Source organism: Nicotiana attenuata, unplaced genomic scaffold (assembly GCF_001879085.1).
Source record: "Nicotiana attenuata strain UT unplaced genomic scaffold, NIATTr2, whole genome shotgun sequence".
In the NCBI taxonomy this organism is placed as follows: domain Eukaryota; kingdom Viridiplantae; phylum Streptophyta; class Magnoliopsida; order Solanales; family Solanaceae; genus Nicotiana; species Nicotiana attenuata.
In genome coordinates, this window is record NW_017672098.1 from 186,269 (window position 1) to 204,583 (window position 18,315).

Sequence of the window (18,315 nt, forward strand, 5' to 3'; positions counted from 1 at the left end):
ATAGAATCCATATTAAGTAAGCATACTTGGAAATTGGTTGATCTTCTTCCGGGAAATAAACCTTTGGTTTATAAGTGGATTTTCAAAAGGAAAATGAAAGCTGATGGTACTATTGATAAATATAAGGCAAGATTAGTTGATACAGGGTTTAGACAATGAGAAAGTCTTGATTACTTTGATACATACTCGCCGGTAACAAGGATTACATCTATCTAGGTGTTAATAGCATTAGCCGCCGTGTATGGCCTTCAAATTCATCAGATGGATATAAAGACAGCCTTCTTAAATGGAGATTTGGAGGAAGAAATTTATATGGAACTGCCTGAAGGGTTTGTAGTTCCTAAAAAAGAAAAGAAGGTGTGTCGACTTGTTAAGTCACTTTACGGACTAAAACAAGCACCAAAATAATGGCATGCGAAATTTGACCAAACAATGTTATCAAATGGTTTCAAGATCAATTGGTGTGACAAATGTGTTTACATTAAGAATACTCCAAATCAAATAGTCATTGTTTGTTTATATGTGGATGATATGTTGGTAAAGTGTAACGACATTGCTAACATAAATGCTACTAAGCGCATGCTTACTAGTAAGTTTGATATGAAAGACTTAAGAGTTGCCGATTTAATTTTGGGAATTAAGATCCTTCAGACTCCTCAAGGTCTAGCTTTGTCTCAATCTCATTATATTAAAATGGTACTTGAAAAGTTTAAATATTTGGACTTTAAAGTTGCAAAAATGCCAATTGATTTGAACCATATTCTTGTAAAGAATAGAGGTCGAAGCAACTCTCAATTGGAATATGCTCGAGTGTTGGGAAGTTTGATGTACATTATGAATTGTACACGACCTGATATAGCTTGTGCGATAAGTAATCTTAGTCTATACACAAGTAATCCCGACCAAGCTCATTGGATAGCAATGAAACGAGTTTTGGGATATTTGAAATATACCCAAGGCTATGCATTGCATTACAATAATTATCCCGCAGTTATTGAGGGATATAGTGATGCAAATTGGATCACCGGATCAACGGAATCAAAATTCACAAGTGGATACGTTTTTACCATTGATGGAGGAGCAGTGTCTTGGAAGTCGTCCAAACAGACATGCATCGCCCGCTCTACATTGGAGTCTGAGTTTATAGATTTAGACAAAGTCGGTGAAGAAGCTGAATGGCTCCGAAATTTCTTAGAAGATATTCCATTTTTGCCCAAAACTTTGGCACCTATATGCATACATTGCGACAATTAAGCGGCAATAGGAAGGGCTGGGAGCGTTATGTATAACGAGAAATCTCGTCACATATGACGAAGGTATAATACCGTTAGACAACTACTCTCTAGTGGAATTATCACAATTGACTATGTAAAGTCAAAAGATAATGTATCGGATCCGCTTATAAAAGGCCTACCTAGAGAGGCAGTTGAGAAGTCATCAAAGGAAATGGGACTATGGCCGAGGACAAGTCACTGTGGTAACTCTACCTAGAAGACTGGAGATCCCAAGATCTAGGTTCAAGGAGATCAAACAAAGTCATTAGTGACGGTTCAACATTGTCAAATAAAATGTTGGTCCATTCTCATGATGAAGACAATGTTCAGTACCAAGAATAAAGCATTAAGACTTTTTAATGGTTTCTAAGTTTGACACGAGGTATATCAAATAGTGTATCTACGGGATAACATGTTTAGGAATAACCTATGTAAGTATGAAGTGTAAGCCCCTTCAAGGAGAATGTTGTAAGGCCAATTCTCTACGCACTTATAAAACCAGGCGGTGTTCATGGCTGAAACGAACACAACAATGAGAACCAAAGACGGTTAAGGGTTGATTTTGTGATATGATTGTCTAGGTATACACCAAAGTTCAACGGTTCAAAGATATCAAATCTACCGATTGATCGAGTATATCTGACATATGTTCACTACGGAGAGTTCAAAGGGAAACCTACTTATTCAGATGCGATTAATCCTCACTTGCAAATCACATAACTTTCATGCATATTTGTTTCGGATAGCCATTCCCCATTCATGTGGGGGATCGTTAGATTTTGTTAATAAAAACAAAAGAGGTGTGAATGAAAAGTGGTGGAAAAAGATGTAACGACCCGACCGGTCGTTTTGAGCATTTGCATTTCGCTCAGTAGTTTGGGGCACGAGTAGCTCCGTATGATGTATTAGGAATTGTGTGCAAAATTTGAGTGTATTCCGATTTGATTTGATATGTTTCAGCGTGAGTTTTTGGAAGTCGAAAGTTCGAAGGTTCATTAAGTTTGATTTGAGGTGTGTTTCGTCGTTTTGATGTTGTTATGTGTGATTTGAGGCCTCGAGTAGGTCCGTGTTATATTATGGGATTTGTTGGTATGTTCGTACAGGGTCCCGAGGGGATCGTGCAAGTTTCGGATAGGTTTGGATTGTGTTGCACTCGTTTTTCTTATGTTTCGACATCATTTCTTCAAGCATAAATGGTATCACATTGAACAAATGAGCTTCGATTTCTGTTTTGATCGAATCATTAGATCCCTATCGTAATAACGGAGCCATAGTAAAAAGAATCGTCGAATTTGGACATCGTATGAGAATTTTATGGTCATTCTACTAAGAATTGGGTTGCTAGATTTTTCAGATTAATTACGAAATTGCCACTGACTTCGTGTTTAAAAATCTACACTATTTCCAAATATTGAAACCAACATATCTCCTTCAATATAAGGTCAAAAGTAGTGATTCAAGAGCCTAACTTGAGTAAAATTTCACAAGGAATTCATTGGAGGCATCAAAAGCGAGTTTTGAGATTATTTGGTATAAGAAACGAGGCAGAATAGTTTTAAAATGAGGGTTTTATTCATTTAATATATTTTGAGTTGGGAGCTCGAAATTGGGCAATTTTGAGGAGATTTTTACCATATGAATTAGGGTAAGTGTTTTCTACTCGGTTTTGGTTATATTTCGTAAATCTATATTCGTTTTTGGTAATTAGTTTGTGAATTTAAAAAGAAAATTGGGGGGGGGGGGGGGGATTTACCTAAAGTTTCATAATGTGAATTTTTGAGTTTTGAACATCGATTTGGAGTCGGATTTGAGTAAAACTAGTATGGTTGGACTTGTAATTAAATGGGTTGTCGGATTTTGTAAGTTTTGTCGGGTTACGAGGTACGGGCCCGGGTTTTGAGTTTTTGGCCGATTTTGGGCTTTTCATTAAAGATTCGACCTTTATTGATTGGGTTTGCTTCCTTTGGCATTATTTGATGTATTTGAGTTGCTTTTGGTTGGTTTTGAGCCGTTCAAAGGTCGGTAGCACGGGATGGTATTTGTGGAGTATCGTTTGGTTTGCTCGGTATTGGATTTGGCTTGTTCGAGGTAAGTAACTCTTCTAAACTTAGTGCTGAGGGTATGAAACCCCGAATTACGTGCTATGTGATTGGTGTTGAGGTGACGTACGTGCTAGGTGATGGGCGTCTGGGTGTGCACCGTGTGAATTGTGACTCCGTCATTTCTGTGGTACTGTCTAGTTACCTGATCTTACTTGTAACAATGAAATTTCTACGTACTTGAGTTATTGAGCTGTGATCCATGTTAGACACCGTGTCTATGCTACATGCTTATCCTATTGGGACCCGCTGAGGTCATTTATGCTGTTGATTTATTTGCTTTTATTGCTTTATATACTCAGTCATACGCATTCATATGCATATCATATCTTAGTCTCTGTTATTATTTATTGATACATCATATCATCATTTTTGGGCTAGTTCATGATATTGTGAGCCCAAGAGAGAGAGAGAGAGAGAGAGAGAGACTGGAGAGATTGATGACCGAGTGAGGTCGAGGGCCTGATTGTGAGGATATTGATATTATAGCATGTGAGTTGTTAGTGCAGATTCTGATATTGATACTATAGCACGTGAGTTGTCCGTGCGGATTCTGATATTGATACTATAGCACGTGAGTTGTCCGTGCGAATTTTGATATTGATACTATGGCACGTGCGTTGTCCGTGCAGATTATAGCGCTTGGGCTGTAGGAGCCCCTCCAGAGTCTGCACACACCCCAACGAGCGCGGTTGATTATATTGGGGGTGGATCTTCCCTGGACATGGATCTTGTCCGAAGCATTATATGCCTAGAGATGGATATTCTCCACGGACTGGATTGGCCCTACTCAGTACTGAGTGACTATTGGTCAGTTGATGTATATATTTCGGGATGGATCTTCCCCGGGTCGGACTTGCCATATACGGTAGTGAGTGATTGAGCATGATGAGCAGAAAGTGTAAGACAATGAGATTGAGTACTCTGAGTGTGAGTACATGATTTATCTCTGAGATACATGGCATTGGCATGCACACATGACATACATGCATAGAGATGCATTTTCCTCATGTTGTACGATATCACGTCATTCATGACTTTTCACACATATTGATATGTGGGCATAGAGAGGTATTTTACACTTGCTATCTGGAAAGAAAATGAAACATCTTTTTTTTTTTTGTGGAAAGGAATTTTAGAAAAATTATAGTTTTTAAACTATCTCATATTTTTCGACGATTTCGGTAAAGGATTTGGATTTTCACTGATATACTTGAAAAGCGGAACTATTTTTGGGAATTATGAAAAAGCTGAGCAGTTTAAATTCCGAGTTGCTTCTTTTATTATTTGCTTGACATTGTTATGAACTGCTGTTGGTTATTAGTGTTGGACCCGACCTATGTTCCAGCTCGTCACTACTTTTAACCTAAGGTTAAGTTTGTTACTTATTGAGTACATGGGGTTGGTTGTACTCATACTACACTTCTGCACCTTGCGTGTAGATATTGACTGATGATGTTGCTGCGATCGACGGGAGTTGTGATTGAAGATGTACCTGCGTTCCGGTTGTAGCTGCCTTCTTGTTCATGGTAGCCTTAGATTTGTAAAACTCTGTTTATATACTTTTCAACAGATGATGTATTTACTTCATACCAGCTTTGTAAACTATGTTCTTAGAAGCTCATGATTTGTACTACCAGTCCTTGGGAAATGTATAAAATTCAGATAATTTTTTTTGTATAATTGTCTTATTAATATTATTGGAATTGGATAGTTATTAGTTTGCTTACCTGACGGGTTGGGTTAGGTGCCATCACGACTAGTGACTTTTGGGTCGTGACAAAAGAAATGGAGGGAAATAAAATTTTGAATTAGTTCATTTTACAAAGGAACTTTGTCCCTCATTGGATAGGAAGAGGAAAAGTCTTGTGCTTATATATGGAAGCATTTCTTCTAGCTCTTCTACGTCGGAATTTTCTGTTTTTCGTTATCTTAAACTAATGTCTTCTGATTTTCTGGTTTTGAATACAGAGTACTAATAGTAATATCGTAAAGTTAAGTGGAGGAGGTCTTCAAAATTAATCTAAAATAAAAATTTGCATGAAATTCAATCCATACAGAGCCGTAGTTTCTTTTGGGTTAAACAAAAAGAAATCAGGTTTTCAATAGCGATCGCTTAGCCCCCACCAGAAGTAAGTGCCAAGTTGCCGAATTATATGCCGTTTGTTTTTAGTGGCGGCTACATCAATCTATTTGTGGCGCATTTACTTATTTTTTGTGGCAAGCTTCTTCATCATAGAAGCTCATTTGTTTCATTATTAGCTTTTGTGGCGACTAAACTCGTCATGAAAAGTAAAGAAATGTGTGGGAACTTGGAAGCTAAATTTAAGGTAGGCCGCCACTAGAGTTGGCGACGTATGCTTTTACTTGTGGTGGCGACATAACTGGTAGCCACAAAAGCTGGTCACTGAAAACTCCTGCAGCGTTACCATATGTGATGCCGATATCAACCTTCGTTGTACAACTACTACTGCTTGATTTGCTATAAAGGACAGTCAACCTATGCTAAACAATTACGTCAACAATTGCCCTTTTTAATAAATCCTTTCTTTGAATAAATAAGCACAACAAAAATAAAGTACTTACTTAAATAACACTTCCTTACTGCATCTTTTTCAAAAATTTATACAAAAATATTGTTTTCAGAAACACCTCATTTGTTTTAATCATAAGCATGCTAATGATAACGTAGAGCAAAATATCACAAATTAGTACTATAAACTTGTGTATGGGTCAGAGAACATAACCACAATCAACAAACGATAAACATAACTTTTACTAAAACAAAACGTAAAAAATTCCTCCTTCAGTACATCCAATACAAAGATCAAGGAAAACCAATCCAAAGGACTAGATCCTGAATTTTATTTATAATTTCTTAAAGTCCAAAACCAAGCATAAATAAATAACATCATATATAGTATGATTTGGCTTGTACTAAATTTAGATGTTGTTGTCCCACCAGAATTGTGATTGGAGATAATCGATCACTTTCTTATCAGCTTGAAATGCTTTGGCGAGAACATCATCATTAATTGGTGGATCTGAGCCAAAAACTGCATTAGCAACAGTGATAACTCCTGGATTTTGACTACTGAGTCCAGCAAATGCAACAGCCTTAGTTTTTCCCACATTAAATTGAAAATGAATGAGACCTATTGGGAAAACAAACACATCTCCAGGTTTTAGAATCTTTGTAAAGAGTTTGTTCTTCATATTTGGTCCGGGATTTGAAAGGACAAAACCGACATAGAGAGTACCCTCGAGTACAACAAGAACCTCAGTTGCTCTAGGGTGAGTATGAGGTGGGTTGAGACCATATGGTGCATAATCGATACGAACTAACGAAATGCCCAGAGTGTTGAGTCCAGGTAAGTTGCCGACGTTCACAGCAGTTACAGCTGATCCGACTTGATTTGAAGTATTTCCAGGTATGTTTAGGCCTGATTTGAAGAAGTCATCAGCATTGACAACATTTGGATCCTTGCATATTTTTCCATTCACCAAAACTGCGTAAATTAAAAAAACATTATTAGACAGTGAAAATAACAACAAATACAAGTGAAAAATAAATAATCAAATTCGTAGTTCGATAATTTACCAGCAGCCATAGAGTCATTAACAGCAACACAAAAATCTTGTAAAGGACTAGGATCAGATGCATGGCTTATTGAAGAAACAATAGCCAAAATGGCAATGGTTAATATAAAGGACTTGAGAACCATTGCAAATTAGAAATAACTCTGTATATATATATATATATATATATATTGAAACAATTTGTTTATCTGTAAGAAATATGATTAGAGGTGTGCCTATTTATAGATGAATTTTTTTTGAATCAGTCTTCAAACTTCCCCTAAACTAAGTGTGGAATATAATAGGCTGCTGCATTACCAAGTAAACTATGGTGAATTTTTAAACATTTGTGTCGTGATGTTCTGTCAACAAGACAACAACCATTACGACTAAATCTTAAATTTTCTTAGAATGTACAAACAGTTAGCAAAGGGTTTAATCATGTTTTTCGATGACTTAATTAATTCAAAGTTAAATCCTCCAGACAATTTTGGGATTAATGGTCATGTGATGAAGAAAAGAAAGAAAACAGTAATAGGAAGAGCAGTTGAGATATGATAGAAACTTTCTAACAAAAGAAATAGTAAGAATTGAATAGCCACAAGATGTAGAAACAATGAGTTTATGAATGTTTACACTATCAGGTCATTTACTTTTTGTAGCAGGTAATTTGTCTTATTTTCAAGATTACAAACAATGAGTGATAAACGTGCAAACACATGTCATACATTTTTTGGTTTGATGTAAACATCGCGGGGTGTAAATAAATTTCTTATTAGTAGTAATTAATAAGAAATTGGCAAAGTATGGGGAAGTTTGAATTGGTAAATAAATGTGAATTATTTGAATTGGTAAAATATTTCTCTTCCTCACAGACTAGACTAGTATGGCTCCGCCAACAAGCAACAATAACGCCCTTCCCTTAACTTACTCTTCTAATTTTCACATTTCGAAGTATTGTTACTCTTCTAATACTGACCATTTCCATTGGCCCTGTTCCGTCTTGGGAAAGTAATTAAGATTTAGTCTCTGTAGTTGTTGAAGAAGCGTTCACGATTTTGGTTTACTATAAACTAATCGCGCGTGGAGGACTTGGTAATTAAGAAGCTTAATTCATTTGTTTATGTGGAGGAGTTTTGAGGACTAATTCAAGAAATTTCATCTATAATTAGCCACCATTAATTCCCATGCAACTTCTGTCACCTTCCAGCTTCCCCGACTGAGTTTACTGTTTGATTTTCTTAGCTGGTATACATGAATTATATACTAATTATACATGGTTATATACATATTACACATAAACCATACATATATATTATACATTTGCTGGTTATTTTTAGTTTAAACAGTTAAATAAACGGCTATTTAAGTTAATTCTTCTTAAACAAAAGCAGCATCCATTTAGAAGAAGATTGTACTCTAATGGCCTTGGCCCTCAAGTTCCTTGTTGTAACCATTGCCATATTGGACCAGGACTCAAAAAGGGGGGAAAAATATTGGGATCAAATATTAATAATCTAAAAGTAGCTTTATTCTGATAACTTAAGAATCATTAACATGAAAATCTCCAGTTTAACTTTTGAAAAATCATTACGAATTCGCGAATAATAGTCAATTAATTACGTAAAATATGATCAGATATAATTAATGGGTAGATGTTAGTTTACAACTTGATCGTCATTTATGAAACTGTAATATGCTGATTATCGTAATTCGTAACTAGAAACAGAAAGCTAAAAATTAATGCCGACCCTCTTGTGCGTAAAATTGTTAAAAAATTACTAGAATAATGAAATCTCGGAATACATAGGTTACAGGTACAAAAGTGGCAAGAAGGCAAAAACTAACCATTTTTTTTTTGTTCTTGGTTATATCATTGTTTTCTGAAATACTTGGAGATTTTATATGCCGTGGCGGAAGTAATATTTTCACCAAGGAAATTCAAAAATAAAATAAGTAAACACATGAATATATAGGGAAAAATATGATATGACACGTGGTCATCTAAAGGAAGGACACGTGGAACCCAAGACGGAGGTGGTCACCGAACGCAGCTATTCCGCTTATCACCAGAAGAGAATATTCATAAAGATGTATTAAATGTTTTGCGTTTGATAGCATTTAATAGAGAATATTCTGCAACATTAAGAACGGCAGCACATTACAAGGAATTTGGCATTTATTTCTACCGTTATACCTTCATCGATGGCCCTCATAATTGACATTAAAGGAGGGCACGATCCTAGGACCTCCTTCCCCAGATACATCTATATATAGAGAGCTCAGTTATCATTGTAAAAGACACGATTTTCCTGGCTAATTGATACTACATTCTATACAAAGCTTAATACAATTTAGCTTTCTTGCTTTTGATCTCATCATTGATGTGCCCGGAAACCTTGTTCCCGGATCCGCCAATTAGGTTATTTCATCTACATTTTAAGGCTAAGTATTATATATTTCTTCAGTTATTTCATTATTTTCAGGATCAAATTAGTTCACTTGTCTAGAAACCACGTATAAATTTGACTGTACCGTTTTACGGGTAAACAATTTGGCGCACACCGTGGGGCCTAGACATCCGTGCAATTAAATTGATCCTTGCCTTTTTTACTAACATACTTTGATTGTTTTGTCTTAGAAAAAATCACATGAAATGGCAGATAACACTATTAACAACACATACAATCCTAAAATTCGAGGGGATCAACCTCATTTTGAGGATTCAATCAGTGACACCCACAACGAGGGAAATGACGCCATGCCGGTGCGTGACAGGCAATATCCTCGACATGTTCGGGAGACAACTCCAGATGATGGTAATGAAGAGCATGTCGTCGATGCAGTAAGGGTCTTGCAAGAGCAGCAGGCGATTATTCTAGGCCATCTCACGCGGCAGGATAAGGTTATGACGGAGTTGAAGTAAACGTTGTCGGGGGCTTCGAATAATGCGAACAGGCAAGATCCAATTCCTCCCGGGGTCCTCGCAAACCAAACAACACAGAGAGTCGACAACAACACTCAAGGGGTGAAGTTGGCTCCGACGGAGCCGGGGGGAGCGAATCTGGTCTCAATAACGAGAACGGTCCTTTCAAGAATGAACTTTTACGGTTTATGAGGGAGGTAAACTCCCGCATGGACCAAATCCCGGGTGCGCCACTAGTACTGAAAGGCCCCTTCTCGAAGAAGTATACTCAATTGTCGTATAAGCCGAGCGCGGCGCCAGAGTTAATCCCGAAGCGGTTTAAAATGTCCGAAGTGCCAAAATATGACGAAACTTCAGACCCTCAGGAGCATATTACCACCTACACAATGGCGGTAAAAGGAAATGATCTAGCTCCTCACGAAGTTGAATCTGTATTACTAATCAAATTTGTAGAAACTCTCACAAGGGGAGCTTTGACGTGGTATTCGCTATTACCCGAGGATTACATAGACTCCTTTGAGATGCTCGTGAATTCTTTCACAAGGCTCATGTCGGGGCCAGAAAGGTACATGAAATTAGTCAAGTTCTTAGTCAAGTTAAAACGTCGTCCCCGGGGACAATAACTGAGCCCAGAGGTAGACCTGATTTCAAGAAAAAGATTGAAGAAATTAGTCAAGTTCTTCACATGAAAAATTAAAATAGGGTGAGTTTGAATTACCATGATTTTTGGCCTTCCACCCGTGCTTAAGGGCCAGTTTTTTCCACAAGCGAGTCTCGGGCGTCGTAACGTCCAAGATCTTCTGAACCCACCGGTCCAGGCCTTTCATCGCCGGTGGGATCCATCGAGTTGCTGAAACATATGAAGGATGAAGAATCAATATAGGCATAAAAGAATATTTAGCGAAAGAAACTATACAAAATAGAGGTCTTACGAGTGCGGTTCCAAGCGGCGGGAAAGGATGATGCTGTTGTCGGAATGGTATTATTGGTGGTAATTGCAACGAACCGTTCCGTCCATCCACGGTTGTTATCATCATCCATGCTAGTCAATAGAGCATGGTGGCCACGTTCGCAGAGGTTTATCATACCCCCTCCCCACCGGAAAATCTTGGGGGGTGTAAAGATTCATCATACGAGCTAATGATAGCTCTTCTCCAATTTCCTGGCACAGGCATCGAAGGCAGGCAACCGTCCTCCACATTGAAGGGCTCACCTGTGCCAAGCATACTCGGTAGCCAAGGCAAAACTCTGCAATCACGGAATCAAGCTCTCCTGTCATGACCCCAACCCCGGTCGTGATGGCGCCCAACACACTGCTAGGCCAGCCTGACCAACCAACAACCTTAACCCGTTTTTCTTATAAAGTTCATCATTAGCTAACACAGTTAAAATGCCAAATTCCATAAAGAAAGCACGGAACAAGAGTTAAATGTGCGGAAATCCAGTGATAACACTACTACATAGCCCATACAGATCCGGTGTCACAAGTCTTGAGCCTCTAATACAAGATTATCAACCTAATATATAGCAAATCTAGGAAATGCGGATGAGATAAAAGACAGAAGGGAGAGATCAGGGCTGCGGACGCAGTGCAGCTACCTCGATGCTCCCGGATATGCGCTGCCCGACTGAAAATCCTCAACAGCCTCAGATGCACCTGGATCTGCACGCAAGGTGCAGGGAGTAATGTAAGTACTCCGACCCAGTGAGTAATAAGCATAAATAATGACTGAGAATAAGAAATCATAGAGAGCACAGAGTAATCTATAATTCGGCAGTTTAAAAACAAGTAATATGAAAGCGATAAACCAATGAAATCGAAATGTGGAAATGCCAGAGCAGATAAGCAGTTAAGTGACATATATATATAAAGAAAATCAACACATAGAACGGTATCCTATAGTACCCGCTGCGCCATGCAGCCCGATCCATATATTTATCGTCGACGGCTCTCACTGGGGGTGTACAGACTACAGGAGGCGCCCCTTACGGCCCAAGCGCAATAACAAGCCATCTCGTGGCACCAATCTAGGCCCTCGGCCTCATATTAATATCAGTACAACACTGCTGCGGCGCGCAGCCCGATCCCATAGTATCCTCACATCTGGCCCTTGGCCATACTCAGTCTAGAAATCATATAAGCCCCTCGGGCATTAGTAAAACAGTAGTTCTCAGCCCAAAACATCATTTAACATATCATTTTAGTTTCAAAAACCGAGTAAAAGTGGCTGAGTTGTAAAACAGTAGGAAACGGTACGACTGAGTTCAAGTAGTAAATCAAAACAGTAAGGAAATAGTGGTAAAAACTCCCCGAAGGGCTCAAATAGTTGGCACGAAGCCCAAATATAGACAATCAATCCAAATAATGATGATAATAATTAAGCTTCGAATCAAATACGGGGTAAAAGCATCACTTGGGACGGACCAAGGTCACAATCCCCAATAGTAAACGACCCCACGCTTATCATCGAAGCGCGTGTCTCATCTCAATATAGCACTACGATCGTGCAAAATCCGGGGGTTTCAAACCCTCAGGACATCATTTACATTCATTACTCACCTCGAACCGGCTAAAGCTCTAGCTCGCTATGCCCTTGCCTCTCAAATCGGCCTCCTCGCGCGTCAAATCTGACCAAAACCAGAGCGAATACGTCACAATAGGCTAAGGGAACAAAACCCAATCGAAAACAATCGAATAATATCGAAAATCTCGACATTAGCAAAACCAGAGCCCCGGGCCCACTTCTCGAAACTCAGAAATTTTCACATCAACGGGTTCCTTATCCTTCCACAAGTTCACACATATCAAGAACTCTCAAATCCGACCTCAAATGGCCCTTCAGATCCCAATTTAAAATCTCAAAATCCCAAGCCCTAGTTCTTCCATTTTTAGCTAAATTTCCATGAATTTCTAGGTTAATTTCACAATATAATCGCGTTTTTAGTTCATAGAACTTACCTCCAATCACTTCTCCTTGAATCCCTCTTCAATTTCTCTCAAAGAGCTCTCAAAATACTCAACTATGGAGGAAAAATAACTAAGACTCGCAGATGAAATGTTTAAAAACCTCACTGCCCAGTTCTGGATATCCTTCATCGCGATCGCGGCCTATGCCACGCGATAGCGAAGGGCAAAATTTCATGGCTTCAAAAATGCACTACGCGAACGCGACCTGAGCACTGCGAACGCGATGCTTTAGACCCTTATACCTACACGAACGCGTTCCATCACATGCGAACGCAAAGAACACTTACCACTGACCCACAACTCCTTATACGCGAACGCGAGAAACCTCCTGCGAACGCGAAGCACCAGCTTCCAACCTTACGCGAACGCGAGCCCTCCTTCGCGAACGCGAAGGCCAACCTCAAATCACCCCAACATCCTTCTACGCGATCGCGACTAAGCCCACGCGATCGCGAAGGGCAAAAAATCTCTGCAACAGCTGTGATCAATTTCTGCAACTTTTCAACATAGAAAATGGTCCGATTGACCATCCGAAACTCACCCGAGGCCCCCGGGACCTCATCCAAAAATACCAACACCTCCCAAAACCTCATTCAAACTTATTCCAATCATCAAAACACCTCAAACAACACCAAATCCGTCAATTCACATCGAATTCAAGCCTAAGTTTTCTAAAAACTTCCGAAACACGCTTTTGATAAAAAACCTAACCAGACCACATCCAAATGAGCTAAAATTTTGCACACACATCCCAAATCACATAACGAAGCTACAACAACTCTCGGAATCCCATTCCGACCCTCGGATCAAAATCTCACCTATCAACCGGAATTCGCCAAAATACTAACTTCGCCAATTCAAGCCTAATTCTACTCCGGGCCTCCAAAACCACTTCCGGTCACACTCGTAAGTCACAATTCACTACCCGAAGCTAATCGAACCATCAGAACTCACATCCGAGCCCTCTAACTCATAAGTCAACGTCCGGTTGACTTTTCCAACTTAAGCCTTCTTCAAAGAGACTAAGTGTCTCATTTCTTACCAAATTCACTCCGAACTCAAACCAATCAACTCGACCACATAAAAACACGGATAACGAAGCATAAAGAAGCAGAATTGGGGGAAACGGAGCGGTAACTCATGAGACAACTGGTCGGGTCATTACATCTCCGCTCAAAGAAAACGTACCCAAAGTAAAGGGATACGTGTAAAAATATGTAAAACCTTCCCTGGGAAGGGTCACTCGCTCCGATAGCTCAAGAGCAATGATGTCCAACTCATGGCAGTGGCAGTCTTCCTTCACAGTAGGAATACTGGAAGAGCGAATTGATGAAGGATACCTACTAACAGCCCATAAACAAGAGTTAGCAGTAGGGAATTTCTCTTCGAAGTCTTCTGCGGTGTTGAGACTTCGGAGGATGATGGAACCTACCGCTTGAGGAGCAGAGTCCTCAGCCTTGTTCTTTTTCTTTGAAGAACCAACACATTTGGAAGAAGAAGCCATTGAATAAGAAGAAGGAGAATGGTTTGGTTCGAAGAGAATTAGGAAAAAGATGGAATACAAAAGATGCAAGTTAGAAGTTTGAGAAATTATGGGGTACATAGAAGAAGGTGATGCGTATAAGTAAAATTTTGGCTGCTAAATTCATGGCTATGATTACCTCGATAAACGGCAAAGGTTGTGCTAAATCATTGGATGACGCGTTCGGAGAATTAAATGCAGAGAGAAGTGCGTCTAATCAACTGCCAAAAGCCTGCAAAGAGAATTATAGTAATTCCCGCCAAAAGGAGTATTTCTACTAACTTCCCAGTAACACAAGATTGTGTCACCGAAAAGCAGGGGGACTATCTGTATAGCGAAAAATATGATATGATACGTGGCCATCTAAAGGAAGGACACGTGGAACCCAAGACGGAGATGGTCACCGAACGCAACTATTTCGCTTCACCTGAAGAGAATGTTCATAAAGGTGTATTAAATGCTTTGCGTCTGGTGTCATTTAATAGAGAATATTCTGCAGCATTAAGAACGGCAGCCCGTTACAAGGAATTTGGCATTTATTTCTACCGTTACACCTTCATCAATGGCCCTTATAATTGGCATTAAATGAGGACACAATCCTAGGACCTCCTTCCCTAGACACAATTATAAATAGAGAGCTCAGTTATCATTGTAAAGGACACGATTTTCCTGACTAATTGATACTACATTCTATACAAAGCTTAATACAATTTAGCTTTCGTGCTTTAGATCTCATCATTGTTGTGCCCGAAAACCTTGTTCACGGATTCGCCAATTCTGTTATTTCATCTACATTTTACGGCTAAGTATTATATATTTCTTCAGCTATTTCATTATATTCAGGATCAAATTAGTTCACTTGCCTAGAAACCACGTATAAATTCAACTGTAGCGTTTTACAGGTAAACAATAAACAAGTTAAGAGGTTTAACATCTAATATATATAGTGTAATTTTCGACGAAAAGGTTCCGCTGTACCGTCTGTCCACCTAGCTCCCGCCCTGTGTATATGCAATCACAACCAAACAATAGAAGACCTTTAGATTTAATAAATTAGATTCACATATACACACACAAATCTTTTTATAAAGCAAATCGACTTCGATTCTTGAATAATCCACCGCACATAAGACGATTCCTCTTTCTATACTCAATTACGTAAGAGTCCAGAACCGGAAGCAATTTGTGTAGCACAAGGTTTCTAATATATATAGTGTAATTTTCGACGAAAAGGTTTCGCTGTACCGTCTGTCCACCTAGCTCCCGCCCTGTGTATATGCAATCACAACCAAACAATAGAAGACCTTTAGATTTAATAAATTAGATTCACATATACACACACATTTGTGTGTTGCCGTGTGTGTTATTAGAAGCCTCCACCTCAAATTCATCAAAGTAACTGTTATATTTTGAATACTAAAACATTAGCAGGTAAAGAAAAAGGAGGAAGACTTCTCTGTTGGTTTAATTACTACTGGATCTTTCTTTCTTTTTTCCTTTTCTTTTTTCTGCATTATATAGGACTCAAAAACTGCATGCTCTGACAAGGAAAATTATGTTCTAGATCGTAGAAAGAAACAACTTTATATTATTCTGTGAATATTTATTTCACTTATTAGTTCTATTACTCCTTTGTAAAATAACAATGATAATTGTCCTCTCCCGTGCAGAACAACGTAGTCATCGCTTTACTTGACTTTGAATTTAATACTGTAGTTTAATAAATCAATGTAGTGGTTGATCTGATAATTTTCAAACTTAACAAGGATATCAGTAATTTAGTACTTAATTAATTTCTGATGTCAATGAAGATTTAGAATAAATCATTTCCGATTATTGTGTGTACATCTATATCTTGGGTAGTTTCTATCAAATCTTAATTTCTCTACCTGCTACTGCTAGGTAAATAGGATTTGGTCTGTGTAGTTGTTTGTTTGGCTCAAAAGTTAACGATATACTTTGTAAGCGATAAAACAATCAAAAATAGAAAAGGGGTAAATCGTAATCAAATATAATAAGCCTAGAGATGCAAAGATGATAATATTGTTGTAGATCTGATATTGCAAAGTGATAATGTTTACCAATAAGATATTTTCGTTAGAGGTAGAGATATAGAGAGAGAAAGCCAGAAAAACGAGAGAGTTGTATTAGATCAGATCCCCTTTTTACAATGTGGAGGTCTCCTTTATATAATAGGAGACCTTCCTCGAAAGAATCAAAAAGTTACAAAAATAGGTAACGTCTCCCTATCGTGGACGCTGAGTTCTAAACGATGTCGTTTTTGTCCTCACGACCGAGTTGTACCTGCTACGTTGGTCGGCGTACACTCATTGGGCGTACCCGCTGGCGTACCCTATACAGTTAGTCCCTCCGCTCGTTGGAGACGCGTTCGGTGGGCGTCATCGACGGGCGGAAATACGAACCTCAGCTTAGGAGAATTTGACCTCGACCAGGGGCGGCAATATGAATGAAGTGAAACATATGACGTTGTTGAGCCGCTGACGCGTGGCTTCCTTTTTGGAATGATGCCTGTATGCATCATCATTATATTTGCCCCCGAGGCGGTTCAGAGGATAAAGTGACGTTTTGGTTTCCGGCGCACGTTTTGAATCATGACTCTTCGATTCCTGTGCAACTTATCCTTATAAGTATGAGAGAGGTTCGATCTGATTCCACTTTCAAGCCGCTGAAAAGTATTTTCTGATACACTCCTTTGCCTTCCTTTCTTGTAACCGTTATTTCGTGAGGGACTCTCCCACTTCTGTTGAAACCACACTTCCTATCGTCAGTGCTTCGTTTCTTAAGTAGCATAATCATGACAAAACGCAGACAGAATAATAAAAAGGCCAAAGATAATGCCCCGTCTAGGGTTCCGCCATCTTCCGGTGGTGAAGGGGAAAAGGCGGAGAAGGCCCTTGTTCCTCTCAGCGTAGACAATGTCCTTCCGAAGGAGACGCACGTTCGCAGGGATTTTCCAACTAAAAGCCCTGATCTTCCCTGGGAGCACAGCGTTTTACTACAATCCCATTTAGATGATCTGCGAGAGATGCACCATATTCCGGACCACGTGGAAATGGTTCCGGCCGGGACGGATTATGCCAATGTGCACCGGCCTGGATATTGCACCTTCTATGAGTACCCGTTCTTGATCGGTTACGACCTTCCAGTCTACCCTCTGGTGGAGGAGCTTTGCCGTTTTTACAATGTGTGTCCGGCCCAGCTCACTCCCTATACTTTGAAGGTGTGCCGTATCATGACCACTTATGCGGCCAGGGCCGGGTGCAGCGTCTCGGTCCACCACCTCTTACGGTTGTTCATCGCTGGTTACCTGAGGGGTACCATGCTGCAGCTGAAAGGTCGTGGCGCAAAGGGCTTGGTCGTTAAAGCCGATGATAAGCCCAACCGCCGCTTTTGGCGTAAATATTTCTACATCAGGACGGAGCACCTGGTGTCGAATCCCGAGGGGTTCCCGGAAAGATGGAATCCAGAACGTAAGTATTTCTACTTGTAGATTTTAGTGCTGCTTGCGCCTTCGACCATACGGCCATAGTGACCTTTGTTTTTCTTTCCTCTTTTTTATTCGCAGCGAGGGCTTCTCCACCCCAGCTTGTTGATGACATTAAATCGTGGGTGGAAAGGATAATACCCTATGCGGAAGAGTGCCGTACCTGGGCTGCATTTCTTCGGCAGTACGACCCGTCAGGTAATTCTTTGGCTACGGTTTGGGGATTCCCTACGTATTTGTTATGACTTATTCGCGTTGGCAGGTCGGAGCGCCCCTAAGAAGAAGAAAAAGAGCGTCGTCATCTTACCTGGGGCGGGTACTGATTCTGAAGATGGATACATTCCCTGCGGCTCGCCTAGTGATGGTGCCGCGGAGATTCCTCAACCGCTGCCTGTGGCGGCGTCCGCGAGGGGAGCGACTCCTTCGACACCATCCCCTCGGG

The 18,315-nt window shown here is 39.7% G+C and overlaps 2 protein-coding genes across 2 annotated transcripts in view; one reads left to right on the forward strand and one right to left on the reverse strand.

Annotated features, from left to right (window-relative positions):
• Positions 1-6,124: 6,124 nt before the first annotated feature.
• On the reverse strand, positions 6,125-7,185 carry LOC109211798 (putative germin-like protein 2-1). The gene is made up of 2 exons (XM_019375375.1): positions 6,975-7,185; positions 6,125-6,882 (listed from the first exon to the last, which is right to left on the reverse strand). Exons 1-2 carry the CDS (start codon positions 7,096-7,098, stop codon positions 6,317-6,319), a joined length of 690 nt encoding a protein of 229 aa, XP_019230920.1. The 5' UTR covers positions 7,099-7,185; the 3' UTR covers positions 6,125-6,316.
• A 10,832-nt stretch (positions 7,186-18,017) lies between these two features.
• LOC109211794 (germin-like protein subfamily 1 member 20) overlaps positions 18,018-18,315 on the forward strand; it is a 10,481-nt gene continuing 10,183 nt past the window's right edge. Inside the window, exon 1 of the mRNA XM_019375374.1 lies at positions 18,018-18,266. Coding sequence (XP_019230919.1) covers positions 18,018-18,266 — 249 coding nt within the window. The remainder of the gene's footprint in view (positions 18,267-18,315) is intronic.